Source organism: Echinops telfairi, unplaced genomic scaffold (assembly GCF_000313985.2).
Source record: "Echinops telfairi isolate 266 unplaced genomic scaffold, ASM31398v2 ScPeMD7_40;HRSCAF=151, whole genome shotgun sequence".
NCBI lineage: Eukaryota > Metazoa > Chordata > Mammalia > Afrosoricida > Tenrecidae > Echinops > Echinops telfairi.
The window spans coordinates 1,155,624-1,179,134 of NW_022103938.1; the positions used below are offsets into that span (position 1 = coordinate 1,155,624).

The 23,511-nt window shown below is 38.2% G+C and overlaps 2 protein-coding genes across 2 annotated transcripts; one reads left to right on the forward strand and one right to left on the reverse strand.

Moving 5' to 3' along the window:
* The first annotated feature begins 393 nt into the window (after positions 1-393).
* Positions 394-4,758, forward strand: LOC123521699 (putative tRNA (cytidine(32)/guanosine(34)-2'-O)-methyltransferase). The gene has a single exon (XM_045290509.1). The coding sequence runs from the start codon at positions 549-551 to the stop codon at positions 1,308-1,310; it is 762 nt and encodes a 253-aa protein (XP_045146444.1). The 5' UTR covers positions 394-548; the 3' UTR covers positions 1,311-4,758.
* LOC105979908 (ovostatin homolog 2-like) lies at positions 1,404-20,334 on the reverse strand. The gene is made up of 10 exons (XM_030885714.2): positions 20,253-20,334; positions 20,026-20,135; positions 16,557-16,715; positions 14,823-15,053; positions 11,891-11,951; positions 11,227-11,372; positions 10,732-10,881; positions 9,745-9,915; positions 8,218-8,314; positions 1,404-1,588 (listed from the first exon to the last, which is right to left on the reverse strand). Exons 1-10 carry the CDS (start codon positions 20,332-20,334, stop codon positions 1,404-1,406), a joined length of 1,392 nt encoding a protein of 463 aa, XP_030741574.2.
* Positions 20,335-23,511: the final 3,177 nt, after the last annotated feature.

Genomic DNA, 23,511 nt, shown 5'->3' on the forward strand with positions numbered 1-23,511 from the left:
AAGGCCCAATCGAAACAGTGGTTTCGCGTTACGTCATCACAGAACGCACATCTCACGTTGTATGTTCCGAGCAGGTCCCAGCGAGTCTCAGCGAATCACAGCGAGTCTCAGCGAATCACAGCGAATCACAGCGAGCCTCAGCGAATCACAGCGAGTCTCGGCGAATCACAGCGAGTCTCGGCGAATCACGGCGAGTCTCAGCGAATCACAGCGAATCATGGCGAGTCTCAGCGAATCACAGCGAATCACGGCGAGTCTCAGCGAATCACAGCGAGTCTCAGCGAATCACAGCGAATCACAGCGAGTCTCAGCGAATCACAGCGAATCACAGCGAGTCTCAGCGAATCACAGCGAATCACATCGCTAACGGTGCTGCGCCGTTTTCGCCGAAGCGCTTGCGGGACAGGCATTGGCGTCCGCTCGCCCTGAAGCCCCGCGGTTCCTCTTTGCTGTCGCTAAGCTTCAGCTGCTGCCCGAGCAGCCTTCTTTCTCCCGCGCTCAAAGCTAAGCTTTGTTTGCAGGTCCCCGGACCCATCCGAGCGCGCGACATGGGGCGGACATCAAAGGACAAGCAGGATGCCGATTGCCGCCTGGCCCCGGAGAACGGCTGGCGCGCCCGCAGCGCTTTTAAGCTCCTCCAACTCGACGAGGAATTCCAGCTCTTACAAGGGGTGGTGCGGGCTGTGGACCTGTGCGCAGCCCCTGGCAGCTGGAGCCAAGTCCTGAGCCAGAGGATGACGGACGGACACGTGGTGGCGGTGGACCTGCAGGCGATGGCCCCGCTTCCAGGTGTGTTCCAGATCCAGGGCGACATCACCCAGCTGTCTACGGCCAAGGAGATCAGTCAGCACTTTGAGGGCTGCCCCGCCGACCTCGTCGTGTGTGATGGGGCCCCCGACATAACTGGCCTTCGCGATGTGGATGAGTACATGCAGGCCCAGCTCCTCCTAGCTGCTCTGAACATTGCTACCCACGTTCTGAAGCCGGGGGGCTGCTTTGTGTCCAAGATCTTCCGAGGCCGGGATGTGACGCTGCTCTACAGCCAGCTGCGCGTCTTCTTCTCGAAGGTGGTGTGTGCCAAGCCCCGGAGCAGCCGGAACTCCAGCATTGAGGCCTTCGTTGTCTGCCAGGGCTATGACCCTCCTGCGGGCTTCATACCAGACCTGACCAAACCCTTATTGGACCACACATACGACCCAGATTTCAACCAGCTAGATGGCCCCACCCGCATCATCGTGCCATTCGTGACCTGTGGGGACCCTGCCTATGATTCCTATGGAAGTTACCCCCTGGATCTCGAGGACGACTAGGAGTCGGACAGCCTCCCATCTCCCCCGTACCAAGAGGCCTGCATGCTGAAGAAGGAGTGGCTGGTAAAGGGGACTTACCCCCAAGAGACCTCGTTAGCATAGTGGACATGTTGCCCCCAACCCCATCATGTCATGTGCTTTTGAGGTGGAAGATGGTGAGAAGACTTCACCTTGATACATTAAGCTAATTGAACTCAAAAACTGTTCGTCGTCGTCAGGAGAGCTGGAGTCTACATTGGTGAATTTGTTTTCTAATACCATCTTCTCGTCCACAGGGCCTGAATGTGCAGAACTGTGTCTGCACCCACAGTGGGAATTCTAGAGTGAGGTCTTGTCTCTTCTCTAGATGCATCTTTCCAGGTGTGTCCTAATCATGCCCAGAGTTTACCCCTAAAGTAGGAGTTCTGGACCAGGATAGAAGTCGGGTATTTATGAACTTCATGAAGTAAAATAATACATCTTGATTTTCATTAGTCACTGAATTCTATTTCACTTCCAATTATGGATGCTGGCAGTAAATCACAGTAATAAAAGTACTACTTGCAACTTTTTCACCTATACAAATTAAGTATTTTCTGTTACATTATAGGTGTGGCAAGTATCTCACAATGTGACCTTGTAATGTGATGTACTAATAAAGAAGTCCATGTATAACTATATCTTCTCAACAAAACAAACAAAAAAACCTGACTTTGGCGGGCTTCTGCAGGGCCAGCTAAATTTAAGGTAGAGGGGTAAACTCGGGAAATTATCATATCGTGACTTAAAAAATTATTCCATGTAGCAATGGTTTTTGCTTTTCCCTCTTTTGTAATTACTATGTATTTACTCAGTGCTTTGTGTCCTTCAACTGCCACTCTGCTAAGTGAGCCACAATAGTCAGGTCTGCCTTCTTCATCCCCCTTCCCCGTGTCTGGCCCCTTGTTCCTTGTCTGTGTTGTGAAGTGCCATGGTTGGTATGGTCTCATAGGAACCTCTTGTGGCAGAGTAGAAGGGCTGCACAGTGTTTTCTTGCTGTAATCTTTAGGGGAGCATATCACCAAGTCTTTGTGCTGGAGAGCATGGTGAGTTTAAACCACCACCTGTAGGTTAGCCTGCTGCCAAGGGCTGACCTTTGTTCCATCAGGGCTCCTTTGGACCTATTTACAAAGAAGCTCATGTTTCCCATGTGCAGAAATGTGTTTAGTACCTGTTTCCCTTACCTTAGATTTACTTTAGATTGTATCTGGCTCTTAATTCTGAGCTCTTATCCTTTTACTCTACCCTAATTTATATCGATGCGCTCCTTTATTATAATCCCTAACAAAGTACAAATTATTGTAATAGTTGACCTTAATTTTCGATTTACTTACAAATACTCATTTATCTCTTTCATCATTGATAGACTGGGATTGGTTGTTAACCTCAATGTATTTAGAAATTTGGGGATAATTAAGATCTAAAATGTAATGACTTGTTCCATGTATTGGAGATGCATAAATCCTCGAGTAGTTTGGAGACCCTGGGTTGTGCAAAAGACTAATGAACTTAGCCGCTAACGGAAAGGTTGGAGGTTTGTGTCCATCCAATAGGTCGTTGGAAGAAAGGCCTGAAGGCCTATTTCTGAAAAATAACCACCATGGATCACAGTTGCTTTCCCATGTGTCAGAGTTGACTACATGGTAACTGGTACCCAACTAGCAAGTTTAATTTACTTATAAATGATTTTTTGGCCATACTTAGCCATTTTTACTGGTAATTTTAGAAATATGAGCCTTATAATACAGTTTTCAAGTTTAAAATGTTTACATTAGCCTTATTCTTGAATTTTTTATGGTAACTACTTAAAAAGTAATTTCTCCAACTTTCCTTCCATCCTCCACCCCCCTTTGTTCCTGCTTTTCATTATCTTTTACTTTTTCTACTCTTCTTCTACATTTTGTTACCTCTCCTCTGCGCTTTCTCTTTTACCTTTGTATGTTTTGTTGAGAATTGTTTTCATCATTTCATACAGTAGAAAACAAAATTTTGGTCTGTTTTATGGGCTTAAATATAACATTTCTCCCAACAAAACCATCTTATTATAAAAGCAAATAATAAATATTTGAAAATATTTGAAAAAATAAGAAAATGAAAGAGAAAATAAAAAGAATAAAGAAAATAAAAGGAGGAAAAGAGTGGCGTTAGAAATTTGTCAGATTATGCAAAATTTTTAACAGGCTTTCCTAATTTTTAAGCATTTGGACCCAGTTATTTTTATATCTGAAATACTTCATCTAACTCCTGACTTTGTTCAAAAGAAAAAAATAACTTCATAAACCCAAATTACAAACAAACAAACAAACAAAAACTTACTCAGTTGTGATAAGATTCCAAACCCAGGTTTCAGGAAATGATTTCCTCAGAGTATGGGTATAAGATTGTGAAGATTGTAAACCTATAGAATCTTTAGGATTCGTATCACCATCCATCCCACTTGGAGTTGTTGCTAGAGGAAGACAAAGCACAATATCCAAAGCTATTGTATATGTAAAAAAGCCATATTTAACTTCCTAGCAAATAGACTTGTTTTGAGGATGACTTACTACCTTTCATTTATTGAATTACTGCTGTCTAAGTCACTGTTGTAAAAGACCTTTACTTACTTTAACTCATTTAATCCTCAGCAATAATTTTTACTAAAGTTTGAAGATCCTACTTTAATGACTAATGTATGGATATGTTACAAATCTTTATTAAAAAGTTAACATAGAATTATACATTCCATTGTCACCTGTCATTGACATTTTTATATACTGCCCTTATACACACATTATACAAGTAATATGGGGATGTACCATCCTGTAAAACAAAACCCTAAAGGTAAAGTAAAAGTACTTATCAGCTTCTAAACACCCATCTAACTTTGCAATTCTTCCATGTATATGTAGAAAATATAAAGCAATGCTTTGTATTTCCTTTTAATTTTGAAAATAGTAACATTTATTAACACTAGGATTTTCCCCCTTAGCATAATGTTTTTCAGCTATATGTTAACACAAATATATCCATTCCATTATTCCTAATGTCTTTTTTTGTACCTCTTCCTATTTACACCTCTGGAGTCTTGGTAGTGCGTTGGCTGCTAACTGAAAGGTTGGCTGTAAGTCCATCGTGGGAGAAAGATATAGCAAACTGCTTCTGTAATGATTTACAGCCTTGGAAACATAGGGGCAATTTCTACTCTGCCTCATTGGGTTGCTATGGGTCAGAATTCATCCAATGACAGGGGTTTATATATGCCTCTTTTGATGGGTATATATTTAATTTCTTCTCTAATGCATGTTCTTGCTCATTTTCACATACAGAAAAATTTTTGTAGTGTTCCATTTTTATTTCTCATTTTCTATTTATAGTTACTTTAGTTATTTTCTAAGTGGTTACCATTGTAGCTAAAATGAACTTATTAAACATAACAATGTAGTTTGAATTAATACTAACTATATTTCAATAGTATACAAAGTTCTACTTTTGTACAGTTTCATTCCTCCTGACTTACACTACTTTTTTATCCACTGTGTGTCCACTGACATATTTATAATGGTTAATATATACATTTTCATTTAAAATTATATAGGCATATAATATATCAGGCAAAGCTACCCTTCAGAAATGAAAGCATCATGAAAAGGTGTGTGCCCCCCTGCAGGAAACACAGAAGAGAAGTGCTAAAGCAAAGTGTGGTGAAGCAATTAGATGGTGCTCAGCTGTCAGCTAAAATATTGTCTGAGGTCTTAAAGGCTTGTTTCCAACAACCATCTAAATAAGAAGTCAACTAAGTCCACATTCGAAGAAGCACATCAAAATCCATGACCCAAGGGTTTTAAATTATATAATGTAAAGCCGAAGGAAGGAGTATCAGAGCTTAATTTGTAAGATTCTGGTTTGCAGAAGGCTGTGGATGGCAGTGGAAGCCCAGTAGACATTTGTGAGTTCTGCAGAGGAATAAGCCTCTGGTGCCTTCCCTCTATCCATCATGGAAGGCTGGGAGTAAACTGGTTACCAAACAGAGTATTGGAAAGGACTATAGGAGATCAAAATGGTAAGCCTAACTTGAACAGTTAAAACCTTGTCACTTGATCCTCCCTCTGATACACTTTAGGCATGATCTATTTTTCTGTTTGTGTTTTTGCATTTTGGGATTTATATCTGATGTATTTTGACATTGTAGGTGGCCCTCTTGAATTTTTGTAACATGTTTTTTGGCATATGAAACCCAGGATTGATGAACCTATACAGCAAAGTAGAATTAGGGTTCCTGAGGGTGAGGGGTGGGATGGGGGGAACTAATCAAGGAGTTCAAGAAGGAAGAAAATGTTTTGAAACTAATTGTAGTGGCAATTGTACAATACTGCATGATGTTATTGAACTATGGAATAGTATGCTATCTGAAATAGCTTCCAATAAAATGGTTTGGAAAAAAAAAAGATTTTGCTAGTGACTTTCCATGCAAGAAAACGTATAGAGTCGGGTTAAAATAAAAGGACCCTAGACAGCATCTCAAAGCTATATGAGAAGAACATTGGTAAAGGTGAATATATAAAGCATAGGTAAATATATTAGCCAACGGTTTTGTCTGATACTGGGGTTTTGGTTGATGGTTTATTTATTTTTTATAGTCCTATCAGCAGGTCATTGTACTGCCTACTGATCACCTGGGTTTCTGATGAGAACTAACTTACCTAATCACTAATCTCCATGGAGATCCTTTGGGTGCCATGCAGAGAAACAAACGTGAGGATGGCGCAGAACTGGCCTTGTTTCATTCTGTTGCACACAGGGTTGCTATGGGTCTGTGCTGCCTCCATGGTACCTAACACCACCTCCAAGAGGGCATCGGGCCCAGGTGATTGGTAGGCAGTACAGTGACCTACTCATAGTGCTGATAGGAATATCAAAAATAAATAAACCATCCACCAAAGACTGTTTCTCTGCATCCTTTGGGTTTCTTTTCGCTTGTTATTTCAAGTATTTATCTTTTGACAGTTTGATTATAATGTGTCCGTGTGTAGATATTGGCACATTTTATCTTACTTGGAGGTAAATAAGTATCTTGGATGTGTGAATGTGCCTTATCACGTCTGGGGAGATTTTTGCCGTTCTTTCTCTCTCCACCCATCTTGGGACTCTGATTTTGTATGTGTTGAAAGAGTTGATCGTATCCCATCGGCCTTTGTATGTTGTGTTCATTTTCTTTTATTTGTGTTTCCTTTAATGGAAAATAACACTTTGTCTTTGAGTCCAGTGGTTCATGTAGTTGCGCAAATCTGCTGAAGAAACTAGTGAATTCATTTCAGTTAGTCTTTGCAACTTAATCATTTTACTCTATTACCATTTCTATTTGTTTATACATCGTTCTGGCTTTCGTTAGTTTTTTGTGTGTGTGTCCGTAGTTCCTTTTGGCCATTCAAATATATATTTGAGACAGTAAATTTAAGTCCAGGTTTTATAAATTGAAATCTGTGCCTTCTTGAAGGTGGGTACCATGGGGTCAGCATGGTAGCAGAGCAACCCTGTGTCCAACAGAGTGAAACAAGGCCACTTCTGCGCCATTCTCACCATTGCTCCTGTGTTTGCTCCGTAGGCTGAGAATGGGCCATACATTTTTATTTCTCGGCATGCCTTATAGTTTTTTTTAATTGAAAACTCAGCTTTAACATGATAATATGGGAACTTTGTCAATCATTCTCCCCCTCCCCCCTTCGGGATTTGTTGTGTTGCTTACAGCTGGATGTTGTTTATTTGTTTAATGGCTTAAATAAACTAAAAGTGATAGTTTTTTCAGAGGTGGCTTTTGAAATCTGTTAGTTCAGATGTGGCCAGCTACATCTAGTTCGTTAGAGATTTTCTTAAAAGCATTTAAATATCCTTAAAATTTTTTTTGATTTTTATGCAGCATTCATGTGGATGTTATAAAATTTTAGCTATTTCCCAGAGTTCTGCCAAAGTTGATTCTGACAATTTTTATTATTTGCTGGGTGTTTCTGTGAAAGGATAAGTCTTCCTGTTCCCTAATTTGCCCTTTTGCAATGAAAATAATTTAAATTAATTGCTTACTCTTTCCACACTAATTCCCATATACCTCATATTACTTACCAAGTTGTCATGAACACAATGCATTATTCCTGAGATTTCTGCTTCTTTTAGCGATCCATTTGTACCACTCCATTTCCTTTGGTGTAATCACTAACGTTACGATAGAGTGTACCGAGGGGTGAGGCTAAGGCTAGATCTCTTTTCTTGTAGTTTTTGTCTATTACCTTTCCTTTTTATTGTGCCTTCACATCTCTTGTCTACTTTTGAACTTGCCTAGAAGTTGATTTAAGTAATTCTTGGCTTCTTTTAAGTTTCTGATAATTCAGTTACCTCTTTATAGCCTCCATTTTCCCCTTAGCTTGTTTTATTTCATTAGTACTTTTAATTAGTACCATTTAATTAAAAAACATGGACTTGGGTCTCAAATGCTTGGACTACAATCACATCCTTGACAGTTAACTGTGTTTCATTTGGCAAGTTACTTCTTTGTGCTTCACTTTCAGCATCAGTAAAGTGGAGTTCCTCTTCTATAGGTTGTAAGAATAAATTGATTAAAATATATAAAATGTGTATAACATTGCTTGATGCACAGTAGCCATTCAATAAATATTAACCCCCATAGTACTTAATATAATCCACAGTTATGTTGTTTGTATATTATTTGTATGCAATATAAACTCACAAGCATAAAGACTTCTCTGCTTTCTTTTTTGTATATTTATAACATTTGGTATTACAGGAGATATTTTTTCAAAAAATAAATTTTGCCTACTTTTCCAAGTCTTCAACTTATTTCATGCAGGAAAAGAGATTACAAGCCGCTACTTGACCCTCACGTTATACTAAGACTCACCTAAGTTTTCTTCAACATCATATTCAGGGTACCTGGAATACTTGCACAGTTCTGGTTTCCGGTAATGAGAGTTGGTAAAAACCTTTAATCCCATTGCCTTTCAAGACAAAAATCCATTTTAGATCATGTAATAGTCTAGAGTTGCAATTTGGACACCTTTTTGTTATCTAAATCTTTTTCATTCCCTTCTGTTCTTTAATTAACCTTAAATGTCACAAATCTAGTGATGCTTCCATGACATTTTCTAAGTTTTATATTTTCAATTGAAGCATTGATACTATAAAGGATTTAATTTTACTTACACTCCCCAATCAACACCTATGACAGTAATAGTCAAGAAGTCAAATGATGTATTGCATTTGGCAAGTCTGTTACAGAAGACCTCGCTAATGTATTAAAAAGGAAAGATGTCCTTTTGAGAAGTAAGATGCACCCCACCCAAGCCATGCTATGTTCAACTGCCTTACATACATGGGAATGCTGGACCGGGAGGAAAGAGGACTGAAGAATCGCTGCATTGGAATTACGGTGTTGGTAAAGACTTGAAAATATGAAGGACTGCCAGCAGCGCAAACAAATCGGTTTTGAAAGAACTACATTCAGAATGCCCTTTAGAAGAGAAAGTGGTGAGACTCTGAGCCATGATCCCTGTACTCAGGACATGCTATCTGGAGGGACTAGTCCCTTGAGAAGAACACGATGCGGAAAGCAGAGGGTCAGTGAAAACGAGGAAGGCCATCGGTGACATGAACTAACATGGTGGTTGCAACAGTGGACTCGACGGCAGTGGTGGTGAGGAAGGTGCAGGACCAGACGGTATTTCCTTTTGTTGTACGTCGGGCCGCTATGTCTTGGAAATAACTCAACTTCTAACAAGAGCAACAGCGTATTTTTAATCCCCGGTGTTTCTCTTATTTGCTGCTGTTTCCTTTTCCTTAGTGAATAGTTGTTAATGGAAAGGTGTAAGTGAGAAGGGAAAATATAAAGGTTCATGTTATATACTACTCCATGCCTGGGTGGTATACACATTAGTAAGCCTGGCCACCATCTGGAGTGCTGGAGACCCAAGTCCCGCTACCAAGAAAGGCCCGAGATCTCAGCCATTGAAAACCCAGTGGAAAACAATTCTATTCCAACACACATGGCGTTGAATTGGAATGAGTTCATGGACAATTGTTTTTACTTTTTAAAGATATTCAATAACTTGAGTTAGGCACATTTTTGTTTTATTTTGTTGTTGCACTAAGAAAATCCCTTTTGTAAATACTTTAAAATCTATATACTTTAAAATAACTTTAATTTGGGGGCGAGTGGGTATAGAAGCAAAAGTTTGGGAATTTATATCAGACGCCCAGTCCATAATGCATACAGGAATAATTATTCAGGAATATGGATCATTTTTCAAATAATAGTTCTTCTGAATTATAAAGCAATTGGAGAATTCTTAGCTAAAACATATAAAACTTGGATTTTCATTCCAATTATTTTTGTCTCCTACATTCACCACTGTAACAATCGTTAGCGTACCTTCACAAGGTCATAGGTGTCTTTTCCAAAGTCAGCCCATTCCGGTGCATAATAAATGCCATTGTGAAGAATTTTTTCATGTTTAAGGCATGGCTCTTTAGGGCCATCCTCTAAATTGAGTCCTTTAAAATAGTAGCCATATAGTTGCCTGTAATATAGCTCATTATACACCTAAATAGAAGAGAATAAACTGTTGTCATGGAAATGAGTTCTTCTTATAAGCTTTATATATGGAAATATTTTGGAAGTTTGCCATTCTGCCTATACCAGTTATTAGAAAAGTATAGGAACACAGAGCTCTAAACATTTTGAAATATTCGCAGTTGATTATTGGCTTATATTAAAATCAATAAAGATTGGTGAGACAATTGAATTTGAATAATTTATAGATAAAGGAAGTTCTCAACATTCTTTCATGACTCATTCAAGTTCATTGTGTTACTTGAGTTACTGAATCCCCCTGAGCCCAAGATGGTAGTACAATATTAATACTATAGTTAATAAAATTATAATTCATAAAATAAAATTACATAGTACATATCAGAATATTTGTCAAATAGTGGACATTCAGTAAGTTATTTATTTAAAAATTATTGCTCACTTTACCATAAGACAATTCATGCACTTAGAGTAAATAGAGTTCATTTTACACATCTGAACTTTTAGATATTTTTTTTTATCCCATTTGGACTCTAGCCAGTCTCTTCATTGCCTAGTTTATATACATATTGCCGTTTTTATGTAAGGTAAAGATACACACGAAACAAACAGACCCACTGGGATTGGGTCAGGACGACCCTACAGAACACGGGAGAATGGCCCATAAGGTTTCCACCTTTTAAATCTTTACAAAGCAAACTGCTACGTATTTCTCCATGGAGCTGCTAATGACCTACCGGTTAGCGGCTGAGTGCTTAACCACTGTGCCACCTGGTCCCTGTAAAACTATACCGTTGTTAGCAAATACAGTTTGGTTTAATCACTCACACTTTGTGCTGATAGCTGGTTATAGTTCCGTAATAACAACACACTTTCATCTACAGCCCAAAGGGCACAAAGAGAGTTGGAGGCAGCTGAGACATGCAGGCTGACATCGGATCCTGGTAAACTGCTTTCTTTAGAGAACTTTAAGTTGACCTGAAAGTAGCAATAGACAAAGGGCGATGGGTCTGGCAAGCCACATGAGAAGAGTTATGTTTTAGACCACAGTAATATTCATCAAACGTCCACAATTTGGGAGAATCTTCTCAGTGACTCACCCTTCTAATGGCAGCAATAGCTTAGAAAAATAAAAACAATATCCTAAATGGCTGTCCTAAGTCTGTTATTTTTTAATCATCCAAACTCCTAACTTTATCATCCTTTTAAAATTTTTCATTCTGTAATGTTCAGAATAACGAAAACTTAGTTAAATGCAGTATGCATCCAATTTCTTAGTTTTCTAACAGATTAATCAAATCTGAGAGAGGGTCTCATTCTTACCTCATTTCTGAAGCATTTCTCAATTTCGAAATGGGCACTGTCAGCGATCATTTCTCCTCCAGGATGTAAGGTGTGCACAAACATAACTGCAGAGGGCGCTAACTCCATGCTAACTTGTATAGGGATGGAAAATATGCCTTTCCCATCTGTGAAAACAAGCAGCAAACTGAAAAAAGTGTCTTGGTAAAACTGTTTTGTCAAAAAAAAATGTTTTTCAATGAGCAGAAACTTTTATTAAAAGTTTTAGCCATCTTACCCACTAACTAGCTAGTGAACAAGATAACCTGACCCAACACCCCCATAAAGAATAACAAGGGATAGTTGGATATCCGTTAAGGCTTCAAACTTCCAAGCCGTATTATGTTGAGCTGTTCAACTCTTTCTGTTTGACTATATCTCCTTGCGGTTCTTTTTGGAAGAGAAAGCGAAGGGCCAGTGACTTTATAATAGTGCTTTGAATATTAACCCCTGTCAAGCTTCATGAATTACTATATTGTTTATTTAGGATTGTCCCCTTTCATACAACATTGCATATTTTCAAAGGTGAGTTTGGAGCAATAAACAACCTAAATGAAAGAACAGTAACTTTTTAAAAGCATATAAAATACATCCAATTAATTAATTCTGTTTGCATTCAATTCTATGTTAAAACTATGAGGCTCACCAGCATTACTGATCTTGACAATATGTTGCCCGTGAAGAATAATTACACCTTTTGAAATCACCTGAGAATAAAAATATGATAGCGTTTAGGGAATTGTAACTAAATTTCATTGAATTATAAACTGTGATTTATCTCTTCCTGTGGACTGAACAATAAAATGTAATGGATTCATCAGTAAATTCAAGGTACCAGTAAGTAGTTCAGCTTGTCATCCTAATAACTGTTGAAAAAAATATGAGTTATTAAATTAGCGAAAAGTAATTTAATTTTCTGCATTCCAAAACAAAGAGTTCCCTCTGAGATGGTGAAATACTTTTCATTCCTATTTATAAGTGTTGAATTACTCCTAAATTTACTCACTTTGATGGAAATAAGTTACACAGAGGTATTATCAACTGTCTCCCAATATTTGAAGTGTTTTCTGGGAAATGAGGTTGCTTGCACGAACTAATCATTTACCTCCACTTAAAATTGTGAAGAAAGGGGAGTGGTTTCCCAGAAGAATGTTTTTATTCCTTCACTTATCAACAAATGAGTATAAATTTATATCATTATACTCTGATCTAAAATTCAAGCACAGACTGGGGACTTGGGATCTTTTAAGAAAATCATTGCCTTTATATTAGATTTCAGAGCATTACTAAAGAAGATACACTGACTTGCCGAGAATGAAAACTCCCATAAGATTATACAGCCTGAAATGACTAGGGTTGATAATTTTACTCTGACCATTATTTCAGTGAACTCTAAAATCACTAATTCTCAGGAGTGCCTGGTTCGGGTAAGCAACTGATCGAAAAAGAAGTGAGCTCTGTCAATTGCAAGGTAATGCATTTGGTGTAGAACAGTTGCAAAGAGGCATCCAGCTCAATATGTTCCGAGCTTGTAAGGTACTTTTCTGAGTATGGTTATATATATATTTATTTCTTGAAGTCCCAAAAGAGTGAGATAGGAATTGTTATAACCAAGGCACAAAAAGGTTGAGGTGTTTGCTCAAGTTCATAATGCTCATTAATAGAATTCATTCAGCCTCCATTCAGTCAGTCTAAAATATTGTATTGAGGGTTTCCGGTGTGACATGCACACAGGTGGAGGATTTGGAATTTTGTGGGAAAATGGAATGAAAAGGTAGCAGATTTTTTTTCTCCCACAAGCTATTTGAAGCCCCCTTGTGCAATGGTAGACAATCAAGCAGTCGACCTGACAGCGGTTACCGACTAGTGAGGAAACAGGAGCTTTTAAACACTGGCATGCATACGTTAGGCATATGCGTAGGTTTTTATAAGTGTCAGGGAGAGAAATAAAGTCCAGTCAGGCCAATATGAAAGAGCTCATGAATGGTCTGGGAGGTCAAGGAAGGTTTTCTTAGAAAGTATGTATCAAGGTAACAGGCGGACACAGGCAGCTGAGGTGGTGGTGGTCGTAGATGAGAAAAAAGAATCATTGGCAGAAGGGAAACCATGGGAGCATCATTTGACCCCCCAAATAAATGATGTAACATGCACTTAGCAAACCGAGGGGGAGGCTTTCAGGCATGAGAAAGGACTTTGGTGTTAATTTTAATAGCAATAGGAAGATATTGAATACATTTCCATTAGAAGAACAAAATCATTCTTGTCACGTTTGAATAAATAGGTATCCCTTGTACACAGGAAAGAAAACAATTAAAGATAAAAATGAAGAAAAGAATGAAGGGAGGGAGAAAGGAAAGAAAATTAAAGAAAAGAAAAGCTATGAAATTACATTAGGGATCATCATCCATCGGTTAAAATCGGAGCATGAGAAGTAATTGCCTAGGTCTTATCAAAGCAGATGAGGGTCGAACCTAAGCTATTTCAAGAGGAATAAATGCTGACGAGAAATGCCAGTCATATCACTCCAAATACCTGATTGCGATCACCTGGCCACCTGTTTCAGAGGACTTGTCAAAGCGAGGTTGCTTGGTCCCAGCTCCAGAATTGCTGATTTTCCTAGTTCAGGGTGGAGTCTGAGAAATTCCCATTTCTAACAAGTTTCCATGATGTTGATACCGCTAGTTGAGAACCACGTTGTGAGAATTCCTGTCCTGAACTCTACCTAGAGTGCATCATTTGCTCTTCTGCCTCCCCTTAGTGAATGTGTATGGTCTATTGCTGCACTTTCGTCCTTATAACGCAGTACTTTGTCTCCAGTTTTACAATGTTCTGCTTCTTCCATTTCCGTTGTGTGTAATACAGTATCCAGAATATGAAAATCACTAAACAAATGTTTGCTGATTGAAATTCATGGTTCATTCATTTTATATCATCCTCGCCAATCTTAATGAAGGTCTATGCATCCATTTAGAAAGCATAGAATAGCATTCTGTAATCCATTAGACTAAAAACAAGCTATTAGTACGTTTCGTGTGTCAGATGGTACTGACTTTATGCATGTTATTGCACTTAATTCTCTAAACAGCCCATGGTTAAACAATCATATTATCACTAGAGAAGGGGACCATGTTTGGTAGAGAGAGGATCAGAGAAAATGGAGAAAACCCACAGTGAGATGGATTCATCCAATAGCACAACAATGAACTCAATGATATCAAAGATCCAGGAGAAGGCACAGGAATGTGCATGCAGCATTGTGTGTGACGATGCATAAGGTCACCGTGGGTGGGAACCAACGTTACAGCCACTGAGAACAACTGAGTTCCCCATGACTGGTGAGTGTTAGAATGATGATGTGCCCCAGGTGGGTCCAAATGGAAAAGGGCGATGATGAGGGAAGGATGAGAAAGTGCATCAAGGTGTGATCACTTGGTCTACGTGTCACTTTTTAAGAATATGTAAATTTAAGTTATGTCAGTGATAGCTTTAATATTTACTTTGAACATCCTGTTACATGTAGGGGCAAGTTTGAGAGTCAGGAAACTGTTTTGTGGTGGGAGAATATTTTTGGTGCCTACCACATAATTGAAGGCCGCCATGTAGGTTTTGCTTTCCAAGCCCTCCACATTAAGAAGATAGTGAACCTTCACCCACTTCTTCTGGTTGCACCTTAGCTCGCCCATCTCCGGGACAATCTTCAGGAAGCTTTTTGTCTTAGAGTAAAATCGTTGTACAAAGTACTCGGACTGTGGGTAATGGGGTAACATCCAGCCATTAACCTTGCAGTTTTCACTGTCCTTGTAGGTTACCTACACAAAGAATCAAATTGATAGACATTTTAGGATAAGAGAAAGGAGAAATGAAATAACATCTGATTGGATGTTATTTGACTGCCGTGCTTCTCTATCTCTACATGAACTCTTTTGGTTGCTCTTCATTAAGTAATCTAATTCTTAGTATACTAAGGAGTCCTAGTGGTTGCATGTTGGCCTGCCAACAGCGAGTTAAGCAGGTCAACACCACCAGCCCCTTTGTGGGGAATAGATGAGATTTTTTACTGCTGTAAAGAGTTACAGTCTTGGAAGCACACAGGTTTATAAAATTCATGGAAATCCCATTGTCTTTTTATTTTATTTGTCCACAGACTTTTTGAAGCCTCCTAGTATCCTGGTGATCCTTGGTAGCATAGGGAGTTACCACCCGTTGCTCTCATGAGACAGATAAAGCAGTCTACTCCTGTGACATTACAGTCTCTGAAATCCACAGGGGCAGTTGTGCTCTCTCTTAAAGGGGCACTATGAGTCAGAATTGACCGGAAGACAATGAGTTATTTTATGCTTTTCATTTGTAATCTCTAGAATGACCATTAGATAGATTTCAAGATTCATTTTCTATCAAGATCTGGCTTGATATTATTCAAAAACTTTATTACTCTACCCATATTTTATTTTATTACTTTTATTAAGAACACATGGTGTCACATGAGTCAGAATGGCAACTGGCTGCTTCTTCATTTTTAACAGCAATCAAGTTTGTTATTGTTGTTTATTGTAACTGCCTAAATCTTAGCAGTTCAAAGTCCACCATTAAGGAAGAAAGGCTTGGCCATTGACTTCCATGAAGATTACAGTCATGAAAAACTTTGAGCAGCAGTTCTACTTTGTAACACACTCGTGATCGTGTCACTGCGAGTCAGAATTAACTCGACATCAGCAGGTTTTGGTTTTTGTCCTTAATAATTCTTTTGCCACTAAGCACATGGTCTAGCGTTTTACTGAGAGAGGGCCAAGTTCTTATGAACTATGACAGAGAGTACTCTACCCATGAGTATTTATCAACACTAAAGTCTAAGGATCCTTTAAGAAATGCCTGAGAGAGCTTGATCATTAATTATTACAGATAATAAGATACTTCCCTCTTGGACACATCCAGAAAAGACATTACTTTGTGGTAATAGGTTGTGAGGTTTCCCAAATACATCCTTTGAGGAGAATGTAATTGTCTTTCCAGCAGCTTGATTTTCATGTGAAAATCTTTCAGGCACATAAATATGCATCTCATATTTCTGCCTTGTGTCAGGATTCACGAAGCAATTCTGTTTCTCATAGGGCTTATTTCCTTAGTGTTTAACCATTTCGAAAGATGCTTGATTCACACCAAAATTTGTATTTATTCTCTTCCCTGTTCCATAAATACAATTTAACATAGACCCAACTTTGTTAATATAGTCCCATAGACCCAGCTAATCAATGGTGTTTATTATAAACATAGCCCCAGCTAATCAACGGTGTTTCTGTCTTTGACTGACTTACTTTCAAAGTGATATTTGGGTTTGTAATCTTAGATGTATCCAAGAAAAACTGAGCAATGCCTTTGATATCTGTGGTATAGTTGCCCACAACTTTGTCCTTCAGGTGCAGCTGGACGATTTCATGTGGGATAGGAGTGTTGTCTGGATGAAGCAATTTAATCTGTACAAGAGAGAGAGGAGACATGCTTCTGAAGCACTTAGTGAACATGGGAGTCATTCTTTATGGAGCACATCAAGGTTCTGCCATTGATACTAGACTTTCTTGGCATGCATTCATTCTTGAGTAGTTCCATCTACTTCTTTTAAGTACAGGACAGACATCCAGTATCCTGATGACCCTGAACTTGATTTCTTCCCTCTATAATACTCCTTTGAAACTCAGGACCAACTATTTCACTGTCTTGAATATTTTTATAGTATAATGACTACAGAAACCAACAGAATTGAATTATGTCTTACTCTATCCAATCTTCTTTTTCTTATTTATCTCAGTCAAACCATTAATTTAGTTTTCCAATCAATTATCTGGGACTTGTTGGGCGTTTCCTTCACGCACATTTTTAATTGTTGATAAAACACTCTCAATTTGATCTATTTAACATCATCTCTTTCCAGCAGATCATATGGATTCTGACTGCTATTGCCTTATGCCAATTTCCCATTTCTTCTGGAACATTGTGATAATCTCCTATCCAATCTTTGCCCTGTGATGTCACTGTCTGTTATTTCTTCATACTGGCATCAAAACACATTTTCTAGAATGCAAAACATAATCCATCTTCCTAAATGCTTTCGTGACAGACTAATAAATAATTTAGTTCCTAGAATGATCTTTTCACTGTGTTCCTAGTACATGCAGTGAGAGCTTTACAAAGACCCCTCCCCCCAGAAAATCCTCCCCAGTATCAGCTCACACTGACACTTTTAGAAAAATTCAATGAAACCGAAAATAATAAATGCTGGAGCTGAGGCGGAGAGATCAAAATGCTTTTACATTGATGATGAGACTGTAGACTTGTACAACCACCATGGAAATCAGTATGGAACTTTTTAAACAAATATAAATCCAAGTACCTTTTGATCCAGCCATCTCTCTACTGGGGATATACCTTAAGAAATAAAGACTACAACATGAACAGACATATATATGTACACCTAAGCTTATTGCAGCAATTTCCATAAGAGCAAAAACATGGAAACAACCAAAAACCCTTATTTCAAGGGAATGGATAAACTCTGTTTCACCCATACAATGGAATATCATGTACCAATAAAAAACAATGGCAACTCTCAAACACCGCAACAGGTGGACAAAACTGAAGAACATATGCTTAGCAAACTTAGTCCATCTTACAATCACAGGTATTTAATACCAGCATCATTATAAGAGAAAACAGAAAAAGAAACGTGTTTTATACACCCAAAGACAAGACATTGGTGCCTATGAGGAGGCAGGATGGGAAGAGAAGAGGGATGGGATATTGAGGGGGAGGGAGGAGGGGTGGGGGTGGAGAAAGAACCACATAGATGCAGGGTGAACAGGATCTTGTCCATTTCATTTCTTGAGAGGAACTGTATATAACTGTGGGATATAAAAAGACTGCTCCCCAGCTTAACTTCCCCCACATATAACCATATAGCGTGTGCTTCTTTAAAAAAAAAAAAAAAAATCCCTCCAGATTCCTTACCTCTCAAACCCACATAGGGGTCTGAGTCGCTTAAAAAGAAAAAAGGAATAAAACTGAAATGGACTTGGAGTCTTTCGTGACAAACAAGCTCAATTATGAACAAACAGAAGTCCCTCCCAATATGACTATATCAATATCTATGCCAGTAGGACCTTTAAGAACACCAAAGGGAAAATAAAATGTTGTTCCACATCATGATGGTAAATTTCATGTGTCCATTTGACTAGTCTATGTAGAACACAATTGTTTGGTCAAATTTTAGTCTAGGTGCTATTATGAAATATTTACCTGGAATTAATACAAACGGATCCTCCTTTCAGCTCATAATGTTAGTGGCCCTCATCAAATTAGTTGAAGGGCTTCAGAGCAAAATAGGAGATTTTCCAAGGGGAATCTGCTCAGACTAAAACTAGACATGTTCCCCAAATTCCTCTTTCTTCCTCACCACCTGACCTACTGATTGTGAATTGAGAAGCATTGCCAGAATTTTCAGCCTGTCCCTTGACCTACAGAGTTAGGGCTCGCCAGCCCCACGATTGCATGAGTTACTTTATCAAAAATACATCAGTCAATCCAACAGTGGCTTTCTCTCCATGCTCTCCCTCGCTCCCTCTCTCACACAAAAACACTCTCTATTACACACACATCTAATTCCGTTTCCCTAATACAAATACACCCTGTTCTCAGCTCATGTATTTCTCCCCAACATTGTCTGCTTTAAGCATTTCATTTTATCTTAGCCCCCCTTTAATTTTCTTACTGAAATTATTCTTTTTCATGGTTGGTCTTTCAGATTGGTGCCTTTTTTGCACCATTTACGTGGCTCCTAAATTCTGCTTCATCTCAAGCCCTAAACTCACAAAAATCTTGATTTGGGTCAAGCAAATCACAAGCCATGGAATATACCATTTTGTCTCGGTGACGGGTGAAGTTCACCTAAGTATTCACTGTAAGAAGACAGAGAATAATAATAACAAACTCTAAAGAAATGAAAGAAAGTGTATAAGAAATTTACTCACCAATAAAAGTAACAACTGGTACAGCAAAACATGTAAGATAACTTAAAAATAAAAAGCATTAACAAAACCAAAGCAAATGATGAAAAGGAGGAAATGAACAAAATTAGAATAAATTATGACCGTTATTTTTTTAGTCATAGAGAATAACAAAATTATTTATATGAAATATTTTAAAACCAGCATTTAATCATGTTCAATGAAATAAGTTAGACACAAAATAACACTTATGATCCCACTTATATGAAATATCTGGAGAAGCCAAATTTTTCATGACAAAGATGAATGGGCACCTGGGGCTGGAAAGCAAGCAAGCAAAACCGAATCCCTGACACGCCTCTGCCAGATTTTGCCTGTGGACTGTGGTTTTCTGACTCTTATGCAATGTCATAAAATGGTCATATTTCACTTTAACATCTATAATTAAATACTTATTTATAAAATGATTTGTTTCATGCTGGTCAGAGCAGGAACACTGTCTGTCGAGCTTACCATTATATCCCCAATACTATGGTGACTCTATAATTTCTCTAAATTTGGGCATTTGAGATTAAAAGGAGATTAGTATTAATAATTACATCTTGATAAAAAGGCATAAACCCGAACAAGCCTATGAAAATCTCCAGTGTAGATCACCCTACAATGCAGAGCAGAGAGACCCTCATGTAGTGCTTTCTCAGAAAACAGCTGCTGGATTGAATGAATCAATGAACAAAAGTGAGTAAATGAGTGAGTGTTCACGTAATAAAGTTGTGGCTTCTCTCACCTGGCCAAAATAAGGGATTCCCTGTTTGTAGACAGTATCCATATTCTCAAACTGAATCCTCACCATTGCTGAATCAATATTTATGTACTTGGAATCTGTTAGCTGCACACCTGCAGACAAATAAGTATTAATAGGAAAAATATCACCAAATAGTCACACAGTTATTCTATAGGTTAAAATATATATATCAAAATCTAGCCACTCCTTTTAAAGGTCTCCCTTCCTACACAGTTTTAATACCCGGGTTTTTCCGGTGTGCGTTTTGTAGAAGCGAACTGGCAGGAGAGAAAATGGTCGAACAGTCCTCATTCTCAACCAGAGTTGCTGCTCTTCAGCACCTTGCTAAGCATCTAATCTGTTCACCCTGAAGGCTTAGTCACTTGGCCATTTCTCATTATTTCTCTTTTTTAAGTCTTCTTTTAGAAAATTTGAGTTTTATAAATCACTTATCATACAGTTCAAGAGTTCAAACATACGAAAAAGAGCGGTGCATCACTACAATCAATTTTAGAACATTTTCTTCTTTCTTGTGCCCATTATTATTAGTTTCGCGTTCCCCCTCGCCCCACTGCCATAACCCAAAGAAACTAGTTCATCCAGTTATCGTCTCTCTAGGTTTACCTACCCTGGGTTTCTTATACAGAAAAACATACAAAAAACAAACCAAAAACCCCAATAATGATAGTTAAATAAAACATAGAAACCTCAGTTGAAAAGATAACCGAATAATAAAAACTAGAACAAATTGCAATGGGTCAAAAGGGAGAGCAGTGATAAGATATTAAATGTTAACATAACTATTTCTGCAGTAGCTCACTTCCCAATGCACTCTGTCTGACAGCAAGGCTATTGACATTTCTGGTCAATGGTCAGAGGTGAATAATGGAGACTTAATGCAAGTGAAGATGCTGCAAATGAATTTGGGGTTTCCCATCATCCATACCCTTCCACAAACCGGGTTTTCAGAATGTTAGCTCTAATACTCTTCTCTCTGGTCTGGGACTTTATTATTTACAGTCTCTGCATCACACAGGCTGGTGTCCTTCTCCTGTGTGAGCTTAGGTATCATCTCACTGAGATCCGTCTTGTTTTGAGACAAGCTTATAAGACCCCAGATGGTATTCTTTCTGATAGCCAGAAACCATCTGACTTCTTCACTGCACTTGGCAATAGCACCCATATCTTCAGTGACCTCTTCATGCATCTCTCACTATCCTTAAGCAATTGTGTACTGGCATTCTTTGCTCTCCATCTGGTTAAAACATATGCTTTAATCTGCTCATAAGTAGAAATTATATGCACATTATTCTAAATTGTAAAGTTAAAAGAAAAATACAGATTGCTTAACATGAGAAGGTTCAAAGATGACTAGTAAGATTTAAGTCATTTCTTAACATTTTAAATTTATACATTTATATTAATATAATTAGTAATATGTGTGTATGAATATGTTCCATTTGAATGTATTATTTAAGAAAGTTTATCATTGTAAAACTATAAATAAGAATATTTACAATTCAACATTTTTCACACATGCGACTATATTTTATTGTCCATCGAAAAAATTTTAGTTGGAGCAAGAGACTTTCAACTTTGGGATTTGAGGAACTCATGACAGTAACTATGTTAATAGTGTGTAGTTGGCCACCAGCTGGCAATTCAAACTGTACAGTGATATCCCTTTGGGTGGATAGAACAGCGTGGAGATCATTACCTGTGCCGTGTTCCGTGACAAGCGCATGTACTTCAAGGTAGCTTCTGTAGCCTTCCCGATATAACTCAAAAGTATTTGTGTTAATAAAATGAGAGCTGCAGCCAGTTGTTCCTAACTGAAAAGTTATAAAAAATAGCAAGAAAAGAAAGATTGCATATTTAAAGGCTTATAAGAAATAGAGGTTTTGGGGATGTGTAACCTCTGAGAACTTTATGAATGTTGTCTTATTCAGATTCAAATTTTATAAAATAATCCATTGTGATTCTATAAATGTCTAATTTATGTATTTACCTATAACTTCATTATAATTTTTAGCAGGTTTTAACTGTTGTAATGCTAAATTAAAAAAATCCGTATGGTGTTATAATTTTGCTAATCCACAAAATAATGAACAAGTCTATCTCTAACCACATGTATTCACAATAATATATTGATAATTTTGTTAATTCCAGTCATATTCTTATTCAGTTTTGAGGAAGAGTTTTACGATTTAGTGACTGTTTTGCAAATATTTGTATTTGTGGTTCCTAAGCTTTGAATATTTGTAGAATTAGAATTTACACAGGGCTAAAGGCCCTGACTTTAGCATAAAAAAACCCAAATTTGAATCTTGTCCTTATTATTACTTTGTGAAAAAGGGTATATTAATAAAGACTTCATTATTAATAAATAATAGGTTATTAGTAGTAAATAAGATAATGACTAGAAAGTGTTTAGATTAGTGCTTAGTTCCTACACATTAAATAAGTAGTAGATATTATTATTTTCTTTTTAATTTTTCTTAGTATCTGTTAGTCAAGTTCAAATCCTCTAGAAAGTAAAACATTTTTAAACTTTACAGTTACTAAACCAATTAAACAGATAAAAGGGACCTAGTATACCCATGGGATGGTTTCATAGATTCATAGACTACTTCCGGAGTTCCGGAAGACAGCTGTAACATCAAAAGAGCAGCAGCAGGGCCAGGAGCCAGAGCATGGGCCAGAGTGGTAGACTTGCCAGCCCTCGGAGAAAGTAAAGGCGAGGGCTTTCGGGGCAGGAGGCTGGCTTGTGTGGTGGGGTGCTTCTGAGCACTTACGGTAATTGGGGGTGCTGACCTTGGGGCTGAAGCTTGCTATAGTGGGGTGCCCCTGGACACTTGCTTCTGTGAGCTGGGTTCAACTGACACACAGTGCTTGGGCTGAATCAGCCTTCCGGTTGAGGCGTCCAATGGAGTGAAAACTCTGCTAGGAACCTTGGAAGAAGTTTGTGTCGTGTCCTGATGAACAACTCTATCCTGAGCATTTCCCACGGATACGACAACTCATTAACGTCCTTAATAAACGCTTTCACCATACATGTTGTCTGTGCGTTCTGTGTAGTCATTGCAATCGTTATTAGATCTAAAGATCAAGTACAGAATACTAATGAAGACAACGCAATTACGGTACTATTGTATTGGGTTCTCAATTTCTTTTTTTTTTTTTCATTTAAGAGACAGAAAGGGACAATTCTATCCTTTCCTGTAAGTTGCTTTTAGTTGGCATCAAATCAATGGCAGGGAGCTTGGTTTGGCGGATAAGCAGTATCACACTGTGTGTTACGTGAAGGGCAGTTGTCTATGTGAATGAGGCAGTCAGACTCTGATGTATTGTCACTGGAACCCCAGCTACAATCAGCCATGCTCTTCTGTGTCCCGTTTCTGATGGTCTTTCACCAGCCTTTGCAGCGAGTCCTTTGCAGAAATTCCTCTCTTCTGTAAGTTTGAAAAAATGGGTTTTTTTTCTTGCTGG